At 43.3% G+C, this 22,552-nt stretch overlaps 1 protein-coding gene across 2 annotated transcripts in view; it reads right to left on the bottom strand.

Moving 5' to 3' along the window:
• Positions 1-22,552, bottom strand: part of LOC117453119 (GRAM domain-containing protein 2B) — a 55,566-nt gene that overhangs the window by 17,439 nt on the left and 15,575 nt on the right. For both annotated transcript variants that reach the window (XM_034091997.1, XM_034091996.2), the window contains exons 5-8: positions 21,344-21,447; positions 12,958-13,053; positions 12,751-12,822; positions 9,548-9,637 (exon numbers count right to left, since the gene is read on the bottom strand). In XM_034091997.1, the coding sequence (XP_033947888.1) occupies positions 9,548-9,637; positions 12,751-12,822; positions 12,958-13,053; positions 21,344-21,447 (362 nt within the window). The remainder of the gene's footprint in view (positions 1-9,547; positions 9,638-12,750; positions 12,823-12,957; positions 13,054-21,343; positions 21,448-22,552) is intronic.

Genomic DNA, 22,552 nt, shown 5'->3' with positions numbered 1-22,552 from the left:
CCCGCCCCTGAAGCACACGAACAGCTGTTCGGTGCGTCTAAGGGCAGCCATGCGCTCCACATAACATGCTAGCGCACGTACCGGGCAGAGGATGTGCAGTTTAGCTTCCCTGTCCCCACCATGGGGGGGAAGACTAAAACCCCCTAACTGAATAGCCCTCAACCTGAACGCACTCCTTAGGCTCTTGGGCACAAAGGAGGGGTTCGGTCTGAGTGTCGCACCACTCCGGTCACCCCGAATCAGTAAACAGCTCGGGTGCACCGACAGAGCGGTTAACTCGGACACTTTTTTTTGGCTGACATTAAGGCAAGAAGCAAAGCTGTCTTCCACGACAGTGCTTTTAGGGAGGAGCGCTCCAGAGGCTCAAATGGTTCTAAGACCAGAGCTCCGAGCACTAGGGGCAGGTCTCACTGCGGGGTGGAGGCGTGCACTACTGGGCGCAGCCTCCTGACCCCCTGTAAAAACCGCGACATCAGTGGTTGACTAAAGGCTGACCTGCCACCAAATCCCTCATGGCAGGACGAGATGGCTGCTGCATACACTTTCACTGTGTAATGTGCAAGACCTCTGTCCACCAGTAACTGTAAGAAGGAAAAAAAATAGAGCCTAACTCACAAGATAGGGGCTCTATTCTCCTCAGACCATCGCTGGAATCCTAGCCACTTTGGCCTGTAACAGGCTGTGGTGGATCCCACTCTAGCTGCCTGGAAAGACTGAATAACACTGTCAGACAATCCACCCTGTCTCAGCCTGTCACTCTCAGGAGCCAAGCCTGGAGAGGTTGGCCGAGAGTGGGTAACGCCCCGATTGCACCTGCCTCTTGAGACATCGCCCCCCAGAACTGGGGAACCGCCCAGGGCTGGCCCACCTTCATCTGTGTCATCTCTGAGTACCACGGCGCAGTCCGGAGCCACTAGGATGACTGACAGACGTTCTCGCCTCACTCTCCCCAGGAGAGGGAAAATGAGACGCAGCGGTGGAAAAGCGTATAGCAGCTTTCTTGGCCATGGCTCGTGTGCAAACGCGTCCACCCCCAAGGGCGGGTCGTCGCCCAGGGCCATGGAGAACCACAGGGCACAGTGGTTGTTGCGCCGGCTGGCGAACAGATCCACTTCCGCTCTCCCGAACTGGGCCCAGATCTGCTTCACCACCTCTGGGTGAAGCGTCCATTCGCCTGGCAGGGGGCCGCCCCTCGACATGATGTCGGCCCCCCTGTTCTCCAGTCCCGGGATATGGAGGGCTCTCAGGGCTAACACCGCCTCTGAATCCCATAACCCCAGCCTCTCCGCTGTGGTCAACAAGGCGGTGGAGCAGACTTTGCCCTGCCTGTTGATATAAGCCACTGTGGTGCTGATGTCGCTCCTGACCCTTACATGTCTCCCTTGAATAAGGGGCATGAAATGCTGGAGGACTAACACTACCGCCCGTAGCTCTAGGAGGTTGCTGTGTCGAAACTCTGTCAGAGCCCAGCGCCCACCTATAGCCCTCTTCAGGCAAGTCCCTCCCCATCCTGTTCTGAATGCGTCCGTGAACACTGTGGAGACCCCCTCCGGAAGTGATCCGGGGACCCCCAAAACCGGAGGTTGCCCTCCACTGAGGGGGGGGGGGGGTGGTCACCAGCCGCTGTTTGTGCCTCTTGGGATCCAAACGCAGGCTGGAGAACCACCTCTGCAGGTGGCGCATATGCAGTAACCCCAGCGGGACCACAATGTGAGCAGCCGCCATGAGACTCAAAGTCTGCATGACAGTTAAAGCTGTCACTGTCGCCCCCTGTCGCAGCCTGTGAACCGCCCGGAGAAGGGACGCACTTCTGCTCCCTGACAGGGTGGCGCGCCTGTTGGTGAGGTAAGGGGGTGAGGTATGGGGGTGCTCTTTTTTCAATTGATCGCAAAGCCTAATTTGGTTAGGTGTGTGATCAATTGTGCTGTGCAAAACATTGCCTATTCCCGGGACCCAGCCCTGACTATGAGGTCATCTAGTAAAATGAAACTCTCATGCTGTGGGCGCGCAGCGGTTGAAGCGCTGTGGCCACACATTTGCTGAATGTGCATGGGGATAGGGAATAGCCGAACGGCAACCTATTGTACTCGTAGGCTATCCCCTGGAAGGCAAAACGCAGACACTTTCTGTGCTCTGGAGCCATTTCTACATGAAAGTACGCGTCTTTCAGGTCGATGGTGGTGAACCAATCGCCTGGCTGCACAAGCCCCAGTAACTGTTTCATAGTTAACATGCAGAGATTTCCTGCAGGAAATGTGGCGATTCAGGCCGCGGAGATCTAGAATAGGTCTGAATTTCCCTGTCCTCCTGAGAACCAGGAAGTACATCAAATAAAGACCCTTTTCTCTGTGCTGAGGGTGCACAACAGACACAGCCTGTTTCTGCACCAGAGCCTGAATCTCTGCTGAGAGGAAACACATCTCCTCCTGGGAGGACAGATCTACCTCTCGCATGCCCATAAAAAGAGGTGGGTGTGGGACACCCACAAGACAGTGGTCCATGTGATACAGTGGTACAGTGTATAGACATGTGGTACAGTGGGATGCTGCAAAACTATAGGTTACTTACGTATCCCCAGTCCTCAGAGTAACATGAAGTGAGATGTCTCACTATGGGATGCGCCTCATCGCGGAGAAAACAGAAGCATCAATCTCATTACGCCAATCCTGATTGGCTGGTAATCTTGACGTCAACGTCAGGGAATCACCCCCTATAAGTAGCTTGCTCCACGACGCATGCGTCATTCAAAATAAGCACCTCTTCTCGCTTCACCATAGCAAGGAGGGCCGTCTGGTGAGACATCTCACTTCATGTTACTCTGAGAACTGGGGTTATGTAAGTAACCTATAGTTCTCATTCATAACACTCCGTTCGATGTCTCACTATGGCGTTAGTATTACCGTCTTCTTGCGAAGCAGAAGGAGTAGCCGGCGAGCGCCCGTCGACCGAAATGTTTTGGATTTGGGTTCGGTCTGTGGACCGTTAAGCTTGTCCGGCTACTGTAGAGATGGGCTCTGAAGCGAGAAGAGGTGTTTGAATGACGCATGCGTCGTGGCGCAAGCTACTTATAGGGGGTGATTCCTTGACGTCAAGATCACCAGCCAATCAGGATTGGCGTAATGAGATTGATGCTTCTGTTTGCTCCGCGATGAGGCGCATCCCATAGTGAGACATCGAACGGAGTGTTATGAATGAGAACTGGAGTGAATAGCCCCGTTTCAGCGTCCTCCTGTCCCTGCACAGCAGAGTTTCCATTCCCCAGAACATTGTGTTAATGGACAAGCCCTCAGCCGTGGGGCTGCAGCTATAAAGCTGTGATACTCTCTGGTGACCCGTTCCGCCGCAAAAACTCCCCGCGAAGGGAAGATTTGCCCATGGAGGGTTGACACAGAAAGGGCCGATTATTTACTGAGGACCCTGAACGCACCGCCGCGCGCTCTTGTGTGAGTGCGCGCTCCACCCTAATGCTGTTCTCACCACTACGGTAAACAGCATTAATCGGTGTCTTTTGTTAGAAATTAAAATCAATGTTGATATGGCGTAATTTGAATTAAATACACTATTTAATTTAAATCAGTTTTATTCTGAAAAACCTGAAGTTCACTGACTATTAACTTAATACTTTTATTCTGAAAATGCTTCACTTCCGGTTAGCATTAGCATGTGGCGAAATGCTGCATTTTCAAACCATGAATCAACGGTGAAATGACATGTGATGTTTTACACTGAGCACACCGGGTTTAGCACTCATTTATTACCGCTGAATAACGTTTATTAGGGAATGTTTAAATAACCACAGACACCAGAATGATTTAATTTAACGATAGAACAAGGCAGGAATTGCATTGGACCCGTCCCCCGACGACGCCGGCCAATAGGAGAAGACCTCAGATGACAACAGGAAGAGCAAGCCAAGGATTGACCTCTTCCACCTGCTGACCTGGACTGACCGGTCGGATGAGGAGAGCGCCTCCACTCGCACATTTCATTTTGTACACCACCGCATCTTTTGTGTAATTAAATGCTGTTAACTTTTATAAGCTTCCCTTGACTCTTTTCAGGTTTCATGCCTTCAGGGTTCTAGAATACACTAACACTTTATAGGCGTAATGTGTTTTACTAAGGTCCCTGAACGCACTGCCACGCGCTCTTGTGTGAGTGCGGGCATAATGCAGCCTTTACCACTACGGGAAAACTGTATTGGAGTCTTTGCTCTAGGCGTAGTGTGTTCTCTGACAGCAATACGCCGGCCATAATGTCCCTGTACCCGCATAGCGCTCTCCTTTAGATAGCACTCCCTGCGGTTCATCCCTCTCATCTGCGCATGCCCACTAGCCACCTCCTTTACAGGAGCTACAGCTGGGGCAGCGAATGGGGAATTTGTACGGTTAACATTGTGTGTAAGTGTAGCCTTTGTGGAAACAAAAGACACTTAGATTTGGATACAGATCAACCTCATTCTTATTAGAAAACGTAGTGATGGATTAGCCAGTCAGATCCGTAAAGACGGAAAGCCCGATCCCGTGAGTGCCGGCACGCCGGTTCCACGGGGTGGGCCGAAGAGGTGGAGGGCGCCGCGGGCACGGGATCTCCGTGCCGGCACCTCTCCCTTCGTCTCACCTCTCTACTGTGGAAATTGATGTAAAGTATTATGGCAAAAAGTTTAATGCAGCGTAATTCTGGTATATTCATTTTTATGTCACCTGATATATGGGATGTTAAGTGTTGGTTAATGAGAGAAATGTATGTGCGTTCATTTCAAGACTCCTAAAGAGCAGGAGACGATTGGGTCACACACAATTAGAGAGACAATGGTCCTTCTGATTCTGGGTGAGCTGACTTCAGGTGGATGGAAGTTCAGAGAGGGCCTGGGGGTATGAGGACAGTTAAGCTCTGTTGGTTAGCTGGTCCTGAGGAGGTCATGAGATGATGACTGGTAAATTCCCAACAAGTATGGCTTTCATAAAGAAAAACATATGACTATTGTGTGATAAGCTACATGATAAGATGTGTTTTGCTTCAAACTGAAACTGTTTGGTTCTCTGTTGGCACGCGCTGATTCACTGTGACACAGCATCTTTTGCATCTCCCAATGAGATGACCTGAAAAGATGACCAGCTGACCCAACCCCTCCTGTTTGTTTTGGTATGAAAGCCTGTTCGGCCTTGGGTTCGCTCTCTCTTCTCGGGCTGCCAAGACCGAAGGGTCTAAGCAGCACGTGAACCAGGGCAGGAGTACTCCTTACATTACTTTATATTATATTGTATGGTAATGTATTATATTGTATTGCATTATTACCTTTTATAATTAAAACAGATTATTGTTTAACCCTCGTCCTGGTTGTTTTGAGTGTTCCTTCTTTGAAAGCAAACTCATAGGATCGGCGCGGAGAAGAGATATCTACTCCAACACTACTGAGGTCTTTGAACGCACCGTGGCCCACCCTCGGGAGAGGGGTTAGTTACAAACGTAAACCACCGTTCCCCTGCGGAGGTCCCTCAACGCACCGCGGCCACTCTCACGAGGGCCGCGCGCCCACGTATTAACGCTGTATTTCCCATTGCAACGGTGAAATGCATTAATCGGAGCTATTATACCAGGCAAGGTGTGTTTTCTGACAACAGCACGCAGGCAATAGAGTCTCTTGAACCCGCACAGTGCTTTGACAGCACTCGGTCTATTCCACTCATGTGTACACGCCCACCTGCTGGCTCCCTATACTGGGGTTTACAGCGGGGGCGGGGAGTGTAGGTCGGACAGTGTTTCTTCCTCTGGGAATGGGCAAGAAGCAGTCACGCTGCGACTACTCCTCATCCCGTGAGCAAGGAGATCGATCCAAAGAGCCCTTCCGTAAACACGGGGGCTCCCAGGAGATCAACACCATCCTCTTTGGAAAGTGCCACGCGGCGTGATATCCCGGGGACATCACGCCGGCGGGCAGCGGCGGCGGCCTGTGATGAAGTAGGGTCGACCCTATATCATGTGAAGCCACCGAGCACCGGTCCCCGGGAGAACTGGGCCTGGGGCAAGGCCCGTGGACCAAGCCTTGCTGCCCAATAATCACTCTGACCTGGTGAGGCGGGGGCATCTCTAGCAATGAGTGAGTAGCCCACACACCCGCCGCGGCGCCACCATGATCATCATCCAGGGAGAGTACAGCCCTGGGCGGTGGACTTCCATGGACGCCAGACCCGGAAGGAATCGCGAACGTGAATGGCACCGCCTCTGCCATATCCTGGTCCCTCAAACAATCGAAGCAAAAGTGGTGGGGATCGGCGCCCGCTATTTCAGCCAGGGCCCGAAGGACAGGCCCGGGTCTCTAGCAGTGGCGACTCCCTGGAGGTATGATAACTCTTTCTTCTTCTTCCAAACATCTCAGTCTCTCGTGGAATCACTTCCGCTGCTGAAGAGAAAAGGATGATAGTCAGGAGGCGAGGGTTGCGTTCCAATAGTCCATTTAGCTTAGGAACCTTCCTAACCAAGTGAAATGACCCGGAAGTACGTCAGTGGCAGCCATGATAAGTGCCGTTCCAATTCTCTAAATGAAAGGAAAGGAGGTTTCAAACTTCCTTTATAACCTCCTTTAGTTTAGGAACCACTGGACCTCCCTTACCGAAAGGAGAGGAGAAAATGCTGCCCCACAATGCATTGCAGCCGCAGCATTTGCCGTCACTCAATAGTCGGCCGTTCACGGAAACAACCGATTATGACCGAGAAATTATATCATGAAAGTTACGGTGCTTATTAAGCATTTTAAAACGTATGCGGTAAGTTGCCAAAGTGCTTTTTTCTGAACGTTCATCAGTATTATAATCAAAAAGAGAAATATGAACGTTGATGATCAAATAAAGTCAACATTTCACAGTCTTTACTGAGCTGTGTGGGGTTTGTTCAACTTTTAAAAGATGTTTGAATGGTGATATACACAGTGATAGATGTTAAGGACTAACGTTTATAATAAATACATTTGTATTGATTTTAAGATCTTTAGTTCATACAATCATACGTATTGGGATCATTTGTATTAATGTGAACCGGAGGGAGAGGGTGACGAGCAGAAGTTTCACTTTCCTTTTTTATTTGAATTCCAATTTTGGTCATGAAGAATATGATTCTCTGTTGTCCCCGTTCATAAAGCAAAGCAGCAGCATCAGAGCACAGTGCAGAGTCTCTAGATGAGTTCACAGCAGTCCCTCGTTCTTATTAAACATCCATGTTGTAGTCCGCTGTATAAAAAACTGTAGTTTCCATAGTTTCCCCACAGCAGCAGACGCACATTCATGACGTCCGCTGGCGCATCATAAACACGTCGGATAGTGAAAATGCATTCGTATTCTCTAAAGTACCGCAGTCTCTTCTCCTAAGTCCTTTTGAATTCTCCTATCCACTATCCCTTAACCCTGTGACGTTTCACTCAGAGGTCAAGGAATAGGAGATAGGGTTAGAATTTAGGAGCTGATTTTTGGATTATCGGAACGCAACCGAGGCCTCCTTTTATACGGTGTGATGCACGCGCAATTCAGGTAGGCCCGCCCAAGGCCGGCTACGTCTATAGAAGTCTCAGTGGGAGAATGCTCGCAGGGTAAGGTAGTACCCATAGAGTCCAGTAGAGGGCGGAGCCTGTGAGAGATATAACGAGACATCAACATAACATTAGACATAATGTGGTGATCTACAGTGTCAAATGCTTTGGCTAGGTCAATAAACAATGCAACACAAACAGATTTTTTATCCAAAACAGCCTTAATATCGTCTAAGACTTTCAGACTGGCAGTCACAGTACTGTGCTTTGATCTGAATCCAGATTGCATAGGGTTAAGGATGTTGTGTGAATTTAAAAAAGTTTTAGCTGAGTAGAAACTAGGGACTCAAGAATCTTTGATAACACAGAAAGATTTGAGATAGGACGATAGTTATTCAACTCCGTGGGATCACCAGCTTTCAAGAGGGGCGATACCAGAGCTTGCTTCCACACAGCTGGCAGTGTGTGAGTGGACAGGAAGAGATTAAAAATATCAGTTACTGGTTGTGCTGTAATCTGAGCTGCAATTTTTAAAAGAACGGGTCGAGGCCGTTAGGCCCGGCACTTTTAGGATCAATTGAGTGCAAACCCTGTAAGACTTCAGAGACCGAGAAATAAGCTAAATTAAAAACAGGGGAGTTCATCTCTTGACTAGGGGCTGTGAGTACGACCATTTAGAGAGTCATGACTTTTGCTTTGCAGAAATGTGACCAGCCTTTTTGAAGTGAGCATTGAAAGCATTAGACATACCATCTGAATCTGAAATAAAAGAATCACTGACCTTCAGTTTTTGTGGGAAACTAGAAACTTTCTTGTTCTTAAGTGATTTCATTGTTTTCCATTAGAATGGTCATTAAAACAATCAGTGGTTAAGCTCAGATAGTAATCATCTTTAGCTTTTTTAATAAGGGCTGAACATTTATTTCTGAGGACACGAAAAAGAAGCCAGTCATCACTAGTGTTAGACTTTCTAGCTAAGGACCATTGCTTATTTCGATCATGAATTAGATCAGATAATTCTCTAGTAAACCATGGAGTGTTCCTATTCTTAACTCTGAATTTTCTAAGGGGGGCATATCTATTAATAATCGATAAAAAGTGATCAATACAAAAATTGGACGGCAACATCGACAGATGGAATTAACGCTATGAAGTGCCATTTAACCTCCGCCAGATCGTGAAGGAAAGCCTGCTCAGAGAAGTGTTTGAAGCAGCGCCTGAGCACGATAAGGCCCTTGGCTTTGGGCAACTTAGTGCTCCTAACGCAAGCAATAGTGCAATGGTCACTGATATCATTAGGAAAAACACCAACAGACACATACTTATGAGCTGCATTTGTTAGAATGACATCTAGGGTATCGTTATTGGGTTTGGTAGGGTTTATTCTAGTGGGACAATCAATAAGCTGAGTTAAGTTCAATGAATCACAAATCACTCAACCAGTCCCAATTGAAATCACCCAATAATATGATTTCAGAAGAAAACATAGACAACAATTCAGTAAGGCTAGTAGTTGCATCCATGATGGCCGATGGAGGCCTATAACAGCCAATAACAGTGAGAGGAGCATTTGCTATAGTTATTTGGACTGCTAGCAACTCAAATTGCCTTGGAATTGAAATTGAGTGAAGGACTGAGCACTGTAGTTTCTCAGCAGTGTATATTGCAACACCACCAGCTCTGCCCTTACGATCTGCTTCATATATCATGGATTATGTTAGCATTTTACACCTAAATCACTTTTGAGTCTTCAGCTAATGGAAGTTGAATGAAATGGAGTCAACAAAATGAAAATAACATATGTATTGGTTGAACTACCACCACTACCTGGTATTATTTTCACTTTTGAATCAAAACATATATATTCCACAACTTCCTCCTTCATGTATCAATTCTCAGATTCACTGGGAAGAACATCGTAACGTAAAGGCATATTTACAGAATACATCATACATGTACAGTATATGTTGCAACTAGATTTCTCATGTGGCTACTGCTGCTCTGGTGGGCTTGTGTCTGACCTACCAGAGGGAAGTGAGGCGACCGAGGTGACCTCTGACCTCTGAAGCTATTCTCAGCTGAGCAGGAGACGGGGCTGCTGCATGGACTCTTCTCCTGTACACAATTATTTTACAGTATTTATGTAATACACATGGTTTTAGGTTGATATCCAAATACATGAAGTGGTATTCCGTCTTTGATACTGACATAGAAAAAAGAACACAAGGTGTACTAGAACTACAATCAGCAATCTTTGTACTTGTTTTCAAACTGTAGTCCCAAAAATATCAAATGAAATGAATTTAACATTATGGGATACATTTCAGTTTTCAGGGAGTTAAAACCTCTGTCAATCTAAGTCAACCTGACTGTATTTTTAAATCGGCTGAGTGGTTCGTAACCAGCTGGAACTCTGTAAAAATATATATTTTTAAGACAAATACAAAACATTATCTTTAAAGACACAGAGACAAGATGCTTTGATTCTAATTGCAGGTATATTGGTATACTAAGTAATCACATGTATGTATAGACACATAAGGCCTGTTGCGTAACTCAGAAATTAACCTTCCTGTTCTTGGTCTATGCTAGGGGTGCCCAAGCTTTTTTGAACCGAGAGCTATTTTTAAAGTTGCCAGTCTGAGAGATCTACCAGTCCAAATAGAGAGGCGTAGCCATTACTGACAGCCTACTACCAGGTAAATACACACTTCTACTTGTATAAAACTGACCTTTGTACGATTAATACTTCATAAAATACTGCAGATCCTTTATCTTACCTCTTTCTAATCTACACACATACAAGTATTCAACTGAAGTTACACAACAGTGTTGTTGATACAGAGTTGGAGTTTATTCACACGTCACTACAGTGGGTAATGTTTTCAAGAAACATTGAACAGTGCTGCCACATGACACAGGGAAAAAAGAAAAGACTCTGAACCCTTTCTTTGCCATTAAAATTAGGCTTACTAATAAGACAACTCAGATCTGAAGCTACACAGGAATCTGCTGCCAAAGTGCAATAAAAAAGACACAATTAATAGAATCAAACCCTTTTTTTGTTGCATTTTAGTCGAGTATAAAAAGAAATGCCTTTAAAATAGGATGCAAGCAACACTAGTTTCTTCTGAATTGATGATAGACTATAATCAATTTAAGTTTGCATTCTTATACCATGTTGTACAATAATTATAATGAATAAGTTCAAACAAACAAACTTACAGCTGATTAATAACGGTATCTAACATGAGTTTTTATTATATCAAAAACCTGTTGAAATGCTACTGTTATTTTTACTGTCCCCCAAAAGCGCGTGGGCAGCCTCCAGGAATGCTTCTTTCACAACTTCGCCGTCTTTGAAAGACTTGATGTGTTTCGCAAGAACGTGACTGACACGATAAGATGCTATGGTAGCAGCCTTGCTCTTGTTGTTGGGCCTGGTGAAAATGGACTGCTGTGCATTTAGCTGTCCTTTCAGGCCCCTCCCCTTTTGGGAGCGTAGGGCAGAATGAGGAGGGAATTCCGTCTCGTAGCGTTTGTGCACTGTTTTGAAATGCCGCTCCTAAATGACCCTTCTTCGGTAAAGCCACGCTCGCATTGCAGATGAGACAGATGGACTTTGAATTGGATTGTGTTGAAAGGTGCTATATAAATAAACTTGCCTTGCCTTGCCTAGATACAAAAATAATCATCCTCCCACTCGGAGTGAAAATTATATATTTTGGGCTTTTTTGCTTCTGCCATAATTGCGGTCATGTGTGTGTGCGGACTGCAAGCCCCCAGGAAGTGCGCCGGACTCAGATGAAAATATTCGTGGTGGCCAAACGGCGGTACTGCACATCCGTTTGGTTGCCAGGCCCGGAAACACTTTTTCCCATTGACTTACATGGGGAAAGAGTGGTCTGTAAATCGTTGGATAATTTTTTTTAAACTAAATAAACAACCCAGTATGAACACTTGTATAGCCCTTATTAAAAACATTCGTTCCTCAAGTTGTAAAAATGTGCTAATAACGTTATTCTGAGAGTTATTTCCCTCTGCATTATGAACGCGCATCTAACCCACGGGACCGCGCCGTTCATGTTACGTGTTCAGCACTACATGCGTTTATCTTTACCCATGGATGCACAATAACAACGGACCCATATCGCCTTACTGCCAGCCCACGGAGCTGTAATAATGGATACATTGCACATGTTTGATGTAATTCATCATTTGTAAAATAGTATACTACATGGGCTGTATGATTAAATCTTGTACCGTAAATGTTGTATTGAATAAAGTTAATATTACCGACGTTAGATTAACGTCCCTGTAGCTTATTATTGCACTAAGAAGCTTATTGCACTGTGTGTGTATATATACAGTGCAATAATTATTTCATGCTAAATGAAGCTCTGTTGGATATCACTAGATCCTGTTACAACGTAATATAAGTACATAACGATTGATGTGTACATTAGCACCATTACTAGCTAGCCGCTAGCTGCTAACTGCCGCCTCGTTAATATCAAATCCATGATAACAACAATCCATTACCATGCTGTCATGAACGCGTGGTGCTGTTACGTGTACGCAAATTGACGTGCTTGATATGAACGAGCATTTTGGTTAAAGTTGCGCATGCACTATGAGCGCACATCCGGGTACTTCTCAGGCATGCCGGGTAATCTGTGACGTTTCACTCTCTCAAAAGTTGGGCCATTTTATCATCATGCGCTAATGAGCAACTCTCATAGGAATTAATGAGGCCACGCCTCCCACGCTGTATCCAGTTCTGATTATACATCCATGGCGGACTGTCACTCCTGTTGCCACGGACAACGTCAATGGACAACCAGCCACGCCCCGACACATGGGGTCACGCCGGCCAATCACAAAGCTTTGATGCGTTCAAGTGCATTATTCTGGCACAGGAAGATTATGTTATAGGACATTAACGATAAAACAGAATATTGTTGTTCTATTTTTAGACACATCTCGCGATCGACTGGTTGGGCACCCCTGGTCTATGCACATCATTGTCCCAACTCTTTCCCTATCCTACCAATTGAAAGAATAAGTAATGCAATGCAATGTGGGAGTGATCTGATGTAAAATGTAACTTGTTTTATTTAAAAATCAATTAAACCTTGTTAAAAGTAATGTAATAGTATGTTATGCATGGCAACAAGTGACTAATGAGAAATATACAGTCTAGTGGCATATGGGAATACATGTCCTACCTCCAGATGATAACAAATGGACATCAAGAACTTGTAGGTGTTGTCTCGGGACAGAAAGGACACGAAGACATACTGAAACAAAAAACTAAGTTTTAATGTGGAACAGATATATGAAGATTACCTTGTTGTCATTCTAGATTTTAAAGGAATGGTTTTTGTGTTAGCAATAAAATGTCACTGAGATTAAAGTTTGAGTTTCCTACTCACCCTGTCGTTGGCGGTGCCGATCACCAGTGCGTTTGGCAGCAGTATGGCCGTCTTGGTCTTCTTGAAGCACGAGACGGACATCACTGGGATGGCGATCTGAAACAGACAAAAACAACATAATGTCCAAGATATCCCAAAAACAGACGTTTATGGGACTCAAAGAGGGTTCCAGTAAATATTGCGCCTTAGTAACTTCTTCTTTCTCATGTTTACTTATGGGTGTATTTTCAGACAATGCAAAAGGGCCCAACCACCTACAGGAGCAAGACACACAGACTTTATAGTGATTTAGCCTCTGTGGCCGCGGGGTGTGGTTAGGGCACCGGCTGCTGGAGTGATGGGAGTGGCTTGGCCGGAGACCAGACAGCTGACCAGAACCAGGTAATCAGTCACTGAATAAAAGCATATGGTAACCTGGTTCTGGGCTCTCTTGCAGTAGGCTGGGTCCTGAGAGGAAGGACTGACTCGCACACCTCCAGAAATAGAGGATAAAGAGGAGGACTGACTTCTGTGTTTTTTCTGTTGTTTGCCTAGTGCATGCCTTTTGGGGAATACAACTGTTTTGTTTTGATCCTATCCCTCTCCTTCTGTCGTTTTTAAACCGAGTGTGAGCTCGAAACGCTCACAGCCTTCTTTTGTTGTTTTATGTCTTTTAGTAGGCCTAGTTGTATCTTAATTGTTACTTTCTATCTCTTTGTTGTTGTTTTATGTCTTTTTATAGTTATTTTATGTCTCCCTGCAGTCACTTTGTGTCTCTTTGTTGTTGTTTTCTGTCCCTCGATAGTCATTACCTGAGGCCTGTACTACGAAGCTGGTTCAACCTAACCTGGATATGTTTGAGTTATCCGGTTGAATCCAAAACATACGCGCTCTCGCTAAACGGTACTATGACGCTGGCTATCAAGTGGATCGCTCAAGCCAGCCGTGTCCTATCTAGTTAGGTGCGCGTTCACATGAAAGGGGTGGTATTTGGAGCATTCGACCAATCACAAACATGGACAAGCGTACTGACAGCGCAGCGTCATACTTCCTGAATGAAAAGTCAACTATAATATTAGACATATGAAGAAGTTAAACTTTAAACATCCATGACTTAAACACTTTATCCAGGATAAAAGCCACAGAGCTGCACCTGCAAGGTGAATACAGCTGGGAACAGAACAAGTGTTTGAATGCGTACATTAACAGGTTTATGATATCACTGCCCCGTCTAAAACACGATCTGACTTCAATTACATTTGTCTCGAGTGTTTCGTCAACTTAAACTAATACTTCTGCATACAGTATGTGACACTGTGAGTGTTGCACGGCCAGATACGGCTCAGCTGACTCAGATAAGGAGATATATGATACATTATGATGTGATATGAATGATAATGGGACACATCGCCGTCTGCACTCACAGTGCCGCGGACTGTACTTAATGTTACTCTGATCCGGTTACTTATGTTGTGGCAGATATTTAAGTAAGCTTTCTTAACGCTAATGTTATAATAGTCAGATTGCTCTGAAGATGGGAGGTGATATTCTATTCATTTTCACGTTCACACAGTCGGTGCAACGGCCGTTTAAACTGTAGGCTATTTCCTTTATCCTGTAATGTGACTTTATCGCTTTAAACCAACCTGATCTCACCAGAATGCGTGACTCCACCACGACTCCTTAACACCACAATGCGTGGTGGACTCACGAACTTTGTTACATTTGCGTGTCGGCACCACGCAAACAACCCCAATGTAAAGTGAATGAGGCTCCTTTGTCGTGGTGCACACACGCATTTCTACAACGTCCTTCAGGGAGCTTTTATTCTATAAAACGTTTTTAAAATATACTTTATAGCTTGTAGTAACTCGCGGGAGGCTTCTTTTATTTTATTTGTATTCATAATAATTTTTATTTTTCGTCAGAATGTATTATGTTGCATTAGTTACGATTTTTTGTTCTAAAAAAACAGTGCATTGTGTGTAATACAACTGTGATTTTTATTAAATTAGTTAGTTTTTAAGGAAGGCCAGAGCTTCAGCCGTGTCCAATAGATTGTTCCCTTTAGTTAATGTTTTTTAAAAGAACATTATATTCCGATTTGATCATGTCCCCTTTATTGTATTACAGAGAGCAATGTGAGCATCCATTCCCATTGGATAACGGAGAATTTTACCCCGGAAGTAAGTATTATCCTTACTGTCGATTGATGTCACAGTGATATCTGCACGACTCATCAACTCAAAAACACCAGATTATCCTTGTTGATTACACAACATTGATTGGTTTAAGTTGTGTACAATACTTTTGTAATTTTCCCCTTCGATTCGGAGAAACAAAGATTTGTTCAGTTTAGGATGGCCGAAGACACTACACTACCCAGAATCCTCAGCTATTGTTCCGCGTTGCCTCAAGCTCTGTGATTGGTTGACCTCCAACTGCATTCCATATGAAAAAAAACGTTTCGTAAAAGATAAATCATACTTTATTCAGCAGTGCTTGCTTTACTCTTTGAAAGTCATCACATGAATGCATTGTAAATAGTACACATCTGTCGTCGTTCTTTCTTTATCTACAGAGATCTGGCCTCAAAATAGACCGGAAACTATTCTTTTACCGGTCTGTTTTAATTTCACAATAAAGTTAGTAGTAATAATTTGTTTGATATTATTGTTTTTTATTAACTACTCATGTTAAGACTATCTTTTCTGTGTTGCTGTGGGGTTTTTCCATCGCTTTTGTGTTACAAATATCAAAACAATAACTAAATATATCCGTCGTAAACTAAACCAGAAACAGCAGTATATTTTATTTTGTTAACACTGTAAACTTGACAGCTTTTTAACCCAAACCACCTACTGGTTAAAGCACGTTATTACACGTTTAGAGTAATATTGAAATCTTGAAAAGGGATGTCCAAAATAGCAATTATATACAGTTTTTAATTAACTAATTAATTTGTAGAGAATAACGAGTAATGTATATACTTTATAGGGATCTGCAGATAAATATTTAGTCTTCTCAAGCACCAACAATCATTACATTACATTACATTGCATTTAGCTGATGCTTTTATCCAAAGCGACTTACAATAAGTGCGTTCGTTCGACCAACAAAATACAACCTTGAAGAAAACAGAATCATATAAGTACATCAGGCTTCATAGAGCAAAAACATTTCAAGTGCTACTCAACTGGCTTTAGATAAGCCAGTCCTCCAATCAAATATCTCTCCTGATTGTTGGCACTTGACAATCACCTTCCCTGAATTTTACTCAGGTGTAACTAAAGTCTGCTTTAAGGGTTGTTTATATTTCACATCATTAATCAGAATCTGTAAAGTAACTAAAATAAATGTAGTGGAGTAAAAATACCAGGTTAACCTTAAAGAAAGCCCTCATACTGACGCTGTGTACAAGAAGGGGATGAACAGACTCTATTTTCTGAGGAAGCTGAGATCCTTCCACGTGTGCAGCAAGATGCTGGAGATCTTCTAGTCTGTTGTGGCCAGTGCACTCTTCTTTGCTGCGGTCTGCTGGGGGGGGGGGGGGGGGGCAGCATCAGAGCCGGTGACCCCAGCAGGATCAATAAAGTGATCCGGAAAGCTGGGTCTGTCATCGGCATCAAGCTGGACCCCTTTGAAGCTGTGGTGGAGAGGAGGACACTGAACAGGCTGTTCTCCATGATGGATAACCCCACCCATCCTCTCCACCTGCAGCTGGACAGTCAACGGAGCTCCTTCTCCAACAGACTGCTGCAGCTCCGCTGTCACAAGGACCGATACAGGAACACATTCCTGCCCACTGCAATAACTCTGTACAATAAATCACCTCTGGCTGGAAGAGAACTCTCTGCTCCATAGTTTCTCTAATACAACCTCGCTGTACATTGTACACATATATAATCTGTTCAATATTTGATATTCCATATTCCATTGTCATATATTTTTGAATATGTATATTTGCATATATAATATCTACATGTATATTTTTTATTTCAACACGTAGCCTATATTTTCTATTTTTTCTATTCTTGTTTATTTGTGGTTTTGTTTTATTGTAAAATGCCTTGTCTTTTATGCTGCTGCAACAACAACAATGTCCCAAATTGGGATCAATAAAGTACCATCTTATCTTATCTTATTTTATCTTACATCCGGACTAAAACCACCAGACTCAGGGACAGTTTCATCCCACAGGCCATAAAACTATTAAACACCTGAACTTTGAAATAACATCCATAGCATTAATCTGGCTGCTACTTAGAAATGATTTATTTAATATATCATATTCCAATCCCTTGTATAGACTCTTATTGCACTATTTCACTTTTTACTATTTTACTAATTTTCTTTTTGTATTGACTTGCACTATTTTTTCTGTGTATCTGTTTTATTGTGTTGCACTGTTGGAGGAGCCTGTGACCTAAGGGGGGGGGGGGGGGGGGGGGGGTAGGAGACGTTCGATTCCTGTTTTGAATAGTGTGCCTTCGATGGGTTTCATTCCATTTCAAAATGCTGTTTGTCGCTCAGCGTACACTTCGCGCACTGCCACTCCAACATCCAATCACAGAGGTTGAGGACAAATCACGGGGTTTGTCAAGCAAAGCACATGGTGGAGTCCCAAACGATAGCTGAGGATTCTGGGTAGTGTAGTGTCTTCGGCCATCCTAAACTGAACACATATTTGTTTCTCCGAATCGAAGGGGAAAATTACAAAAGCATTGCACACAATTTAAACCAATCAATGTTGTGTAATTAACAAGGATAATCTGGTGTTTTTTAGTCGATGAGTAGTGCAGATAGCACTGTAAAATTAATCGACAGTAAGGGGAATACTTACTTCCGGGTGTAAAATTCTCCGTTATCCAATGGGAATGGATGCTCACATTGCTCTCCGTAATACAATAAAGGGGACATGATCAAATAGGAATATAATGTTCTTTTAAAAAACGTTAACTAAAGGGAACAATCTATTTGACACAGCTGAAGCTCTGGCCTTCCTTAAAAACTAACTAATTTAATAAAAATCCCAGTTGTATTTTTGAGAACAAAACATCGTAAATAATGCACCATAATACATTCTGACGAAAAATAAAAATGATTATGAAAACAAATAAAATAAAAGAAGCCTCCCGCGAGTTACTACAAGCTATAAAGTAGATTTTAAAAACGTTTTATAGAATAAAAGCTCCCTGAAGGACGTTTACATTGAGGTTGTTTGCGTGGTGCCGACACGCAAATGTAACAAAGTTCGTGAGTCCACCACGCATTGTGGTGTTAAGGAGTCGTGGTGGAGTCACGCATTCTGGTGAGATCAGGTTGCTTTAAACTCTGCACACTGTTGTTATCAGCTGTTCCACCATGGTTTCTACCTCAACCTGTAATAGATGTATCCTTATTGAAACGGTTACATTCAATGACAAATGAAATCAATGTGCAGGCTTACGTGAACACTGTTCTACATGAACAATATGGGCAGTTTATACATTAAATAAATCAACAGTATAGTGGCGATATGCTCCAAGTGGAAGCGATTTGCCATTAAAGCAAAGAAGAAGAAGAAGAAGAAGAAGAAGAAGAAGAAGAAGAAGAAGAAGAAGAAGAAGAAGAAGAAGAAGAAGAAGAAGAAGAAGAAGAAGAACTCCGCACAGTTGATCTCTTATCCTGGAACCTATCCTGCTCCAGGCTAGCCGTTCAGAATAAGTTATCGAGCCCGCTAAAAAGTGAACCAGCTTCGTCGGACCGGAAATCCCTAGCTTGCTAAACGAAAATCTTGATTCGTAGTATAGGCCCCAGGCCTCGGGTCTCTTTCTACCTGCTTATGTAGTTATGTTTTGTGCCTCTGTAGTCATTTTATGTCTCTTTGTAGTTGTTTTGTTTATCTTATTGGTCACCTTTGTCTATTTGTAGTTGTTTTCTGTTCCCTTGTAGTCATTTTGTGTCTCTTTCTACCCGTTTTATGTTGTTTTTTTCCCACGTCCATCCGTTTATTTTGTGTATCTTTGTAGTTGTTATTCTGTCCCTGTTTAAGTCATTTTGTGTCTGTTTCCACCTGTTTTATGTCTAGTTGTGTATTTCTAAGCTGTTTGTGGTCATTTTATGTATTTTTGTAGTTGTTTATATTAATGATGTGCTTCTTTAATTATTTATTTCCTTTGTTTAGTCATTCTGTGTCTTTTGTAGTCAATAGGCGCATTCACACCGCAGTACTTTTCCCACAAAGGTTCATGAGAACTCTTTAGTTCTCATGAACTAAGTACAGATCACGGTCACACCGGAATAAGTCCCTGGGGGAGGATTAGGCAAATGAAGCCGCTGACGTCTCTTCTTCTTCTTCTTCTTCTTCTTCTTCTTCTTCTTCTTCTTCTTCTTCTTCTTCTTCTTCTTCTTCTTCTGCTTTGGGTTTACTGGCAGGCCGCAAACCACTTCACAGCGTATACTGCCGCCCAAAGTCCCCGGAGTTGGGGACTGGCTTCAGTAGAAGCTGCTGGGACTCCCAGCAGTTTCTGCGCTGGGCTAATGCTAATGCGAGGATAATAAAATGGCGGCTTCACAAAACTTTTGGGGAGTTTTACGGGGCGTGGTTTGCATTCCGACCAGCCAATCAGACATAGGAACCTTTTTCTCCCACGAAAGTACCTGCTCTCTAGCAGGGACGGAAAAGGGGGTGAAAAGGTTCTCATGAACTCATTTTAGTTCCGGCGCTTTTTGGTGTGAACGCGACATTTCGGAACTAAAGTGGGAAAAGTACTCAATAGAGTCTCGCTGCAGACCGCAGCAAGGAGGCGGATCCTATAGGGGCGTTTCCTATAGGGGCGGTTCCTATAGGGGCGTTTCCTATAGGGGCGTTTCCTATAGTGAACGACGGGAGCCGGCTCTCGCCCGTGAACGAGCCGTTTTTTGTTTTGTTTTTGCGGAGGGATCTAGATCGGCATGAAGGCACATTATGCAATGTGCAATGTGGACATTATCCCGCTTATTACACACAGCCACATTCTCAACAAAGTAACGACATGACTCCCAATAATAATTGAAATGCTTTTATGGATTTAGAAAAATATTTTATTGATTTAAAAAATAGTTTTATGTATTGATTTAAATTGACATGCATCCGCTAAGAAAAGTAGTAGTAGTAGTAGTAGTAGCAGGAACTGCTTCTGTAGTGTTTTTGAGGAGCTTTTTCATTACAGATTTGAAAACATCGTTGCTTGCTTTAAAAGTAGCACAATTCATTATGTCAAACCTTGAAAGATATCCCTGCCCTAATGCCAAAAGTAACTGGCAACTGAATATGTGTCGCCGTAGCTATGATGTCTATGTCTGGACCGCTGCGTAAAAAGGAGGGGTTCTGACCCATTACTTCTCTTCTTACTTCTATAAGAATAAAACACGGAGGACGGAGATCTCTTTTTGTCCCCCTCTTCTCCCCGCTGCAGCCTCGCAGCTGATCTCAAAGCACGCTCCCCTCTCCTGCAGGGAGAAAAACTATATTTATATACTTTATATAGGTTGATACAGTAGCCCCTTTTTTTAAATAGTTTTTATAGGTGTTGCCATCTGTTTTGTGTAGCGTGTTTCTACAAGCAAGTCAATGCATTAATTGGGTGGTATCAGAGAGTTACACGGGTCTGTAAATGCAATGAAAACAATTGGCCACAGCAAATAATTTATATTAAACATGTAATTTTTACTTTTGAATACTTTAGTACAAAGGATGTCTTGAATCATTTAAGTGATATATGTGTACACATATAAATCATTAGTCAAAACAGGGCTACATTTGATTTAATTAAAAGGTATAAAATGTGGTAAACTGAAGAGCCCTTTGGGAGCCGAAAGAGCCGGCTCTTCTTGGTGAGCCAAATGATCCGGCTCAGCAAGAAGAGCCGGAATTCCCATAACTAGAACAATGACTTCTTCTGCGAGGATTTATAAAAGCAGCTGGAATCCCTTAAGTTGCTATTGGATAAAAAAAGTTAGGAAACGACCCTATAGGAAACGCCCCTATAGGAAACGCCCCTATAGGATCCGCCTCCTTGCTGCGGTCTGCAGCCAGACCCGTCTCAAAGTACTGCGGTGTGAACGCGCCGATGATGATTCTATTTGTGTTTCCTGTGAGGCTTCCCCAGGTGAATATAAATATTTGATCAATTCAATTCATGCTACAGTCGGCACCTCACTATTCACTTCACATAACTTCAACTGTATTATTCATTATTAAATAAGCATAGCACAGATCACCTGTAACACTGTCACATATCTGGTTGGGATGCTGAAGTGGAAACAAGAGACGCAATTGTGAAAGACCTCTGGGATGGAAATACTCAGAACATTTATCCACAGCAATATTTTCTGACATGAAGGAAAAAGTACTTTGCAGGAACAGTAGGGTAGTTCTCGGTACCTTTGTGTCTTTGCCAAACACCTTGGAGTGAAAGCAGATCCAATGGTCAGAGACAAACATCCGTCCCTGGTAGAGGATGTCTTTCTGCAGAGCACATGTGTAACCTGAAAAACAGGTAAACACATCAGCATACTGAGGGGAACGCTACGTTTTTAGTTCCTGTCATTTCTGTAAAAACAATATGAGGAAAAATATGTATTAACCATTACGTGATTACAATAGATACTGATCTGGATGTTAGTTCTGTATCTGTTATGAGCATTTAAGAGTATTTACATTTTTGTAAACAATATTGTACATTCAAATAGTTTTTGTTAACTATATTATTCCTTTGTCTGTACTGGCCTGCCAAGAGATCACCTTTCAAAAAAAATACCAGTAATCACTCAGTGACAGAATACACAATCAAGTTTAGTTGAAGCTGATAGAAAAATCAGGTTGGCACCTAAACAGGAAAGCGCATATGGCATACAAATCTCTTTTTGTGCTTCATCAGCCTTTCATGAAAAGGCACAGTAACACAAAGTGTGTACTTTAGTACCCAAACGACATTCCCTTTGGGAATATATCCCCGTCATTTGTTGCAGCATTATATTAACTTCAGCCTGATGTATTATTGCATTTCTCAAAGGACGGGCACTGGAGATTGTGTCCAATACACTAACATAACTTGTATCTCTTTGTGGCCAGTATTGATAGGATGAACAATTACAAATGCCAACATGTTATTCAGTGTACATATACCTTGCTTGCTCAATGTTGTTAAAGAAGGACTTTAAAATGCAAACCGATGCTTCGAAAGGACAGTGAGAAGGACGTGGCGGAATCTGGTATTGCAGGTTGCAGTACAAAATGCTGTGGTATCTTTCCTTCACCACGCTGAGGCCATCCTAGCATTACACTACTTTAGAAGCCAATAAATTCATGCTCATGTTGATGATACCAGAGTTTTATAAGCATGTCTGAAAAATCCAATTGGGAATTCCCATTGCTTTTTGTCCAGGGAGCCCGTGCGATGCTAGCTTCCAGGGTGGACTATACATCATCACTGCACTTCTCTATTTTAGGCTAATGAAAAGAAAATTCTTAGTTTCAACTAATTATAGTATAATGAAAACATAGTCATGAATGAAAACATAGTTATGAATATTTTTCTTTTAATAGAAACCACTAAATACTACTCATCAGAAGACATGTATCAGACTATCT

This window comes from Pseudochaenichthys georgianus, chromosome 9, assembly GCF_902827115.2.
Source record: "Pseudochaenichthys georgianus chromosome 9, fPseGeo1.2, whole genome shotgun sequence".
Lineage (NCBI taxonomy): Eukaryota > Metazoa > Chordata > Actinopteri > Perciformes > Channichthyidae > Pseudochaenichthys > Pseudochaenichthys georgianus.
This window is presented reverse-complemented; position numbering and strand designations above follow the sequence as displayed.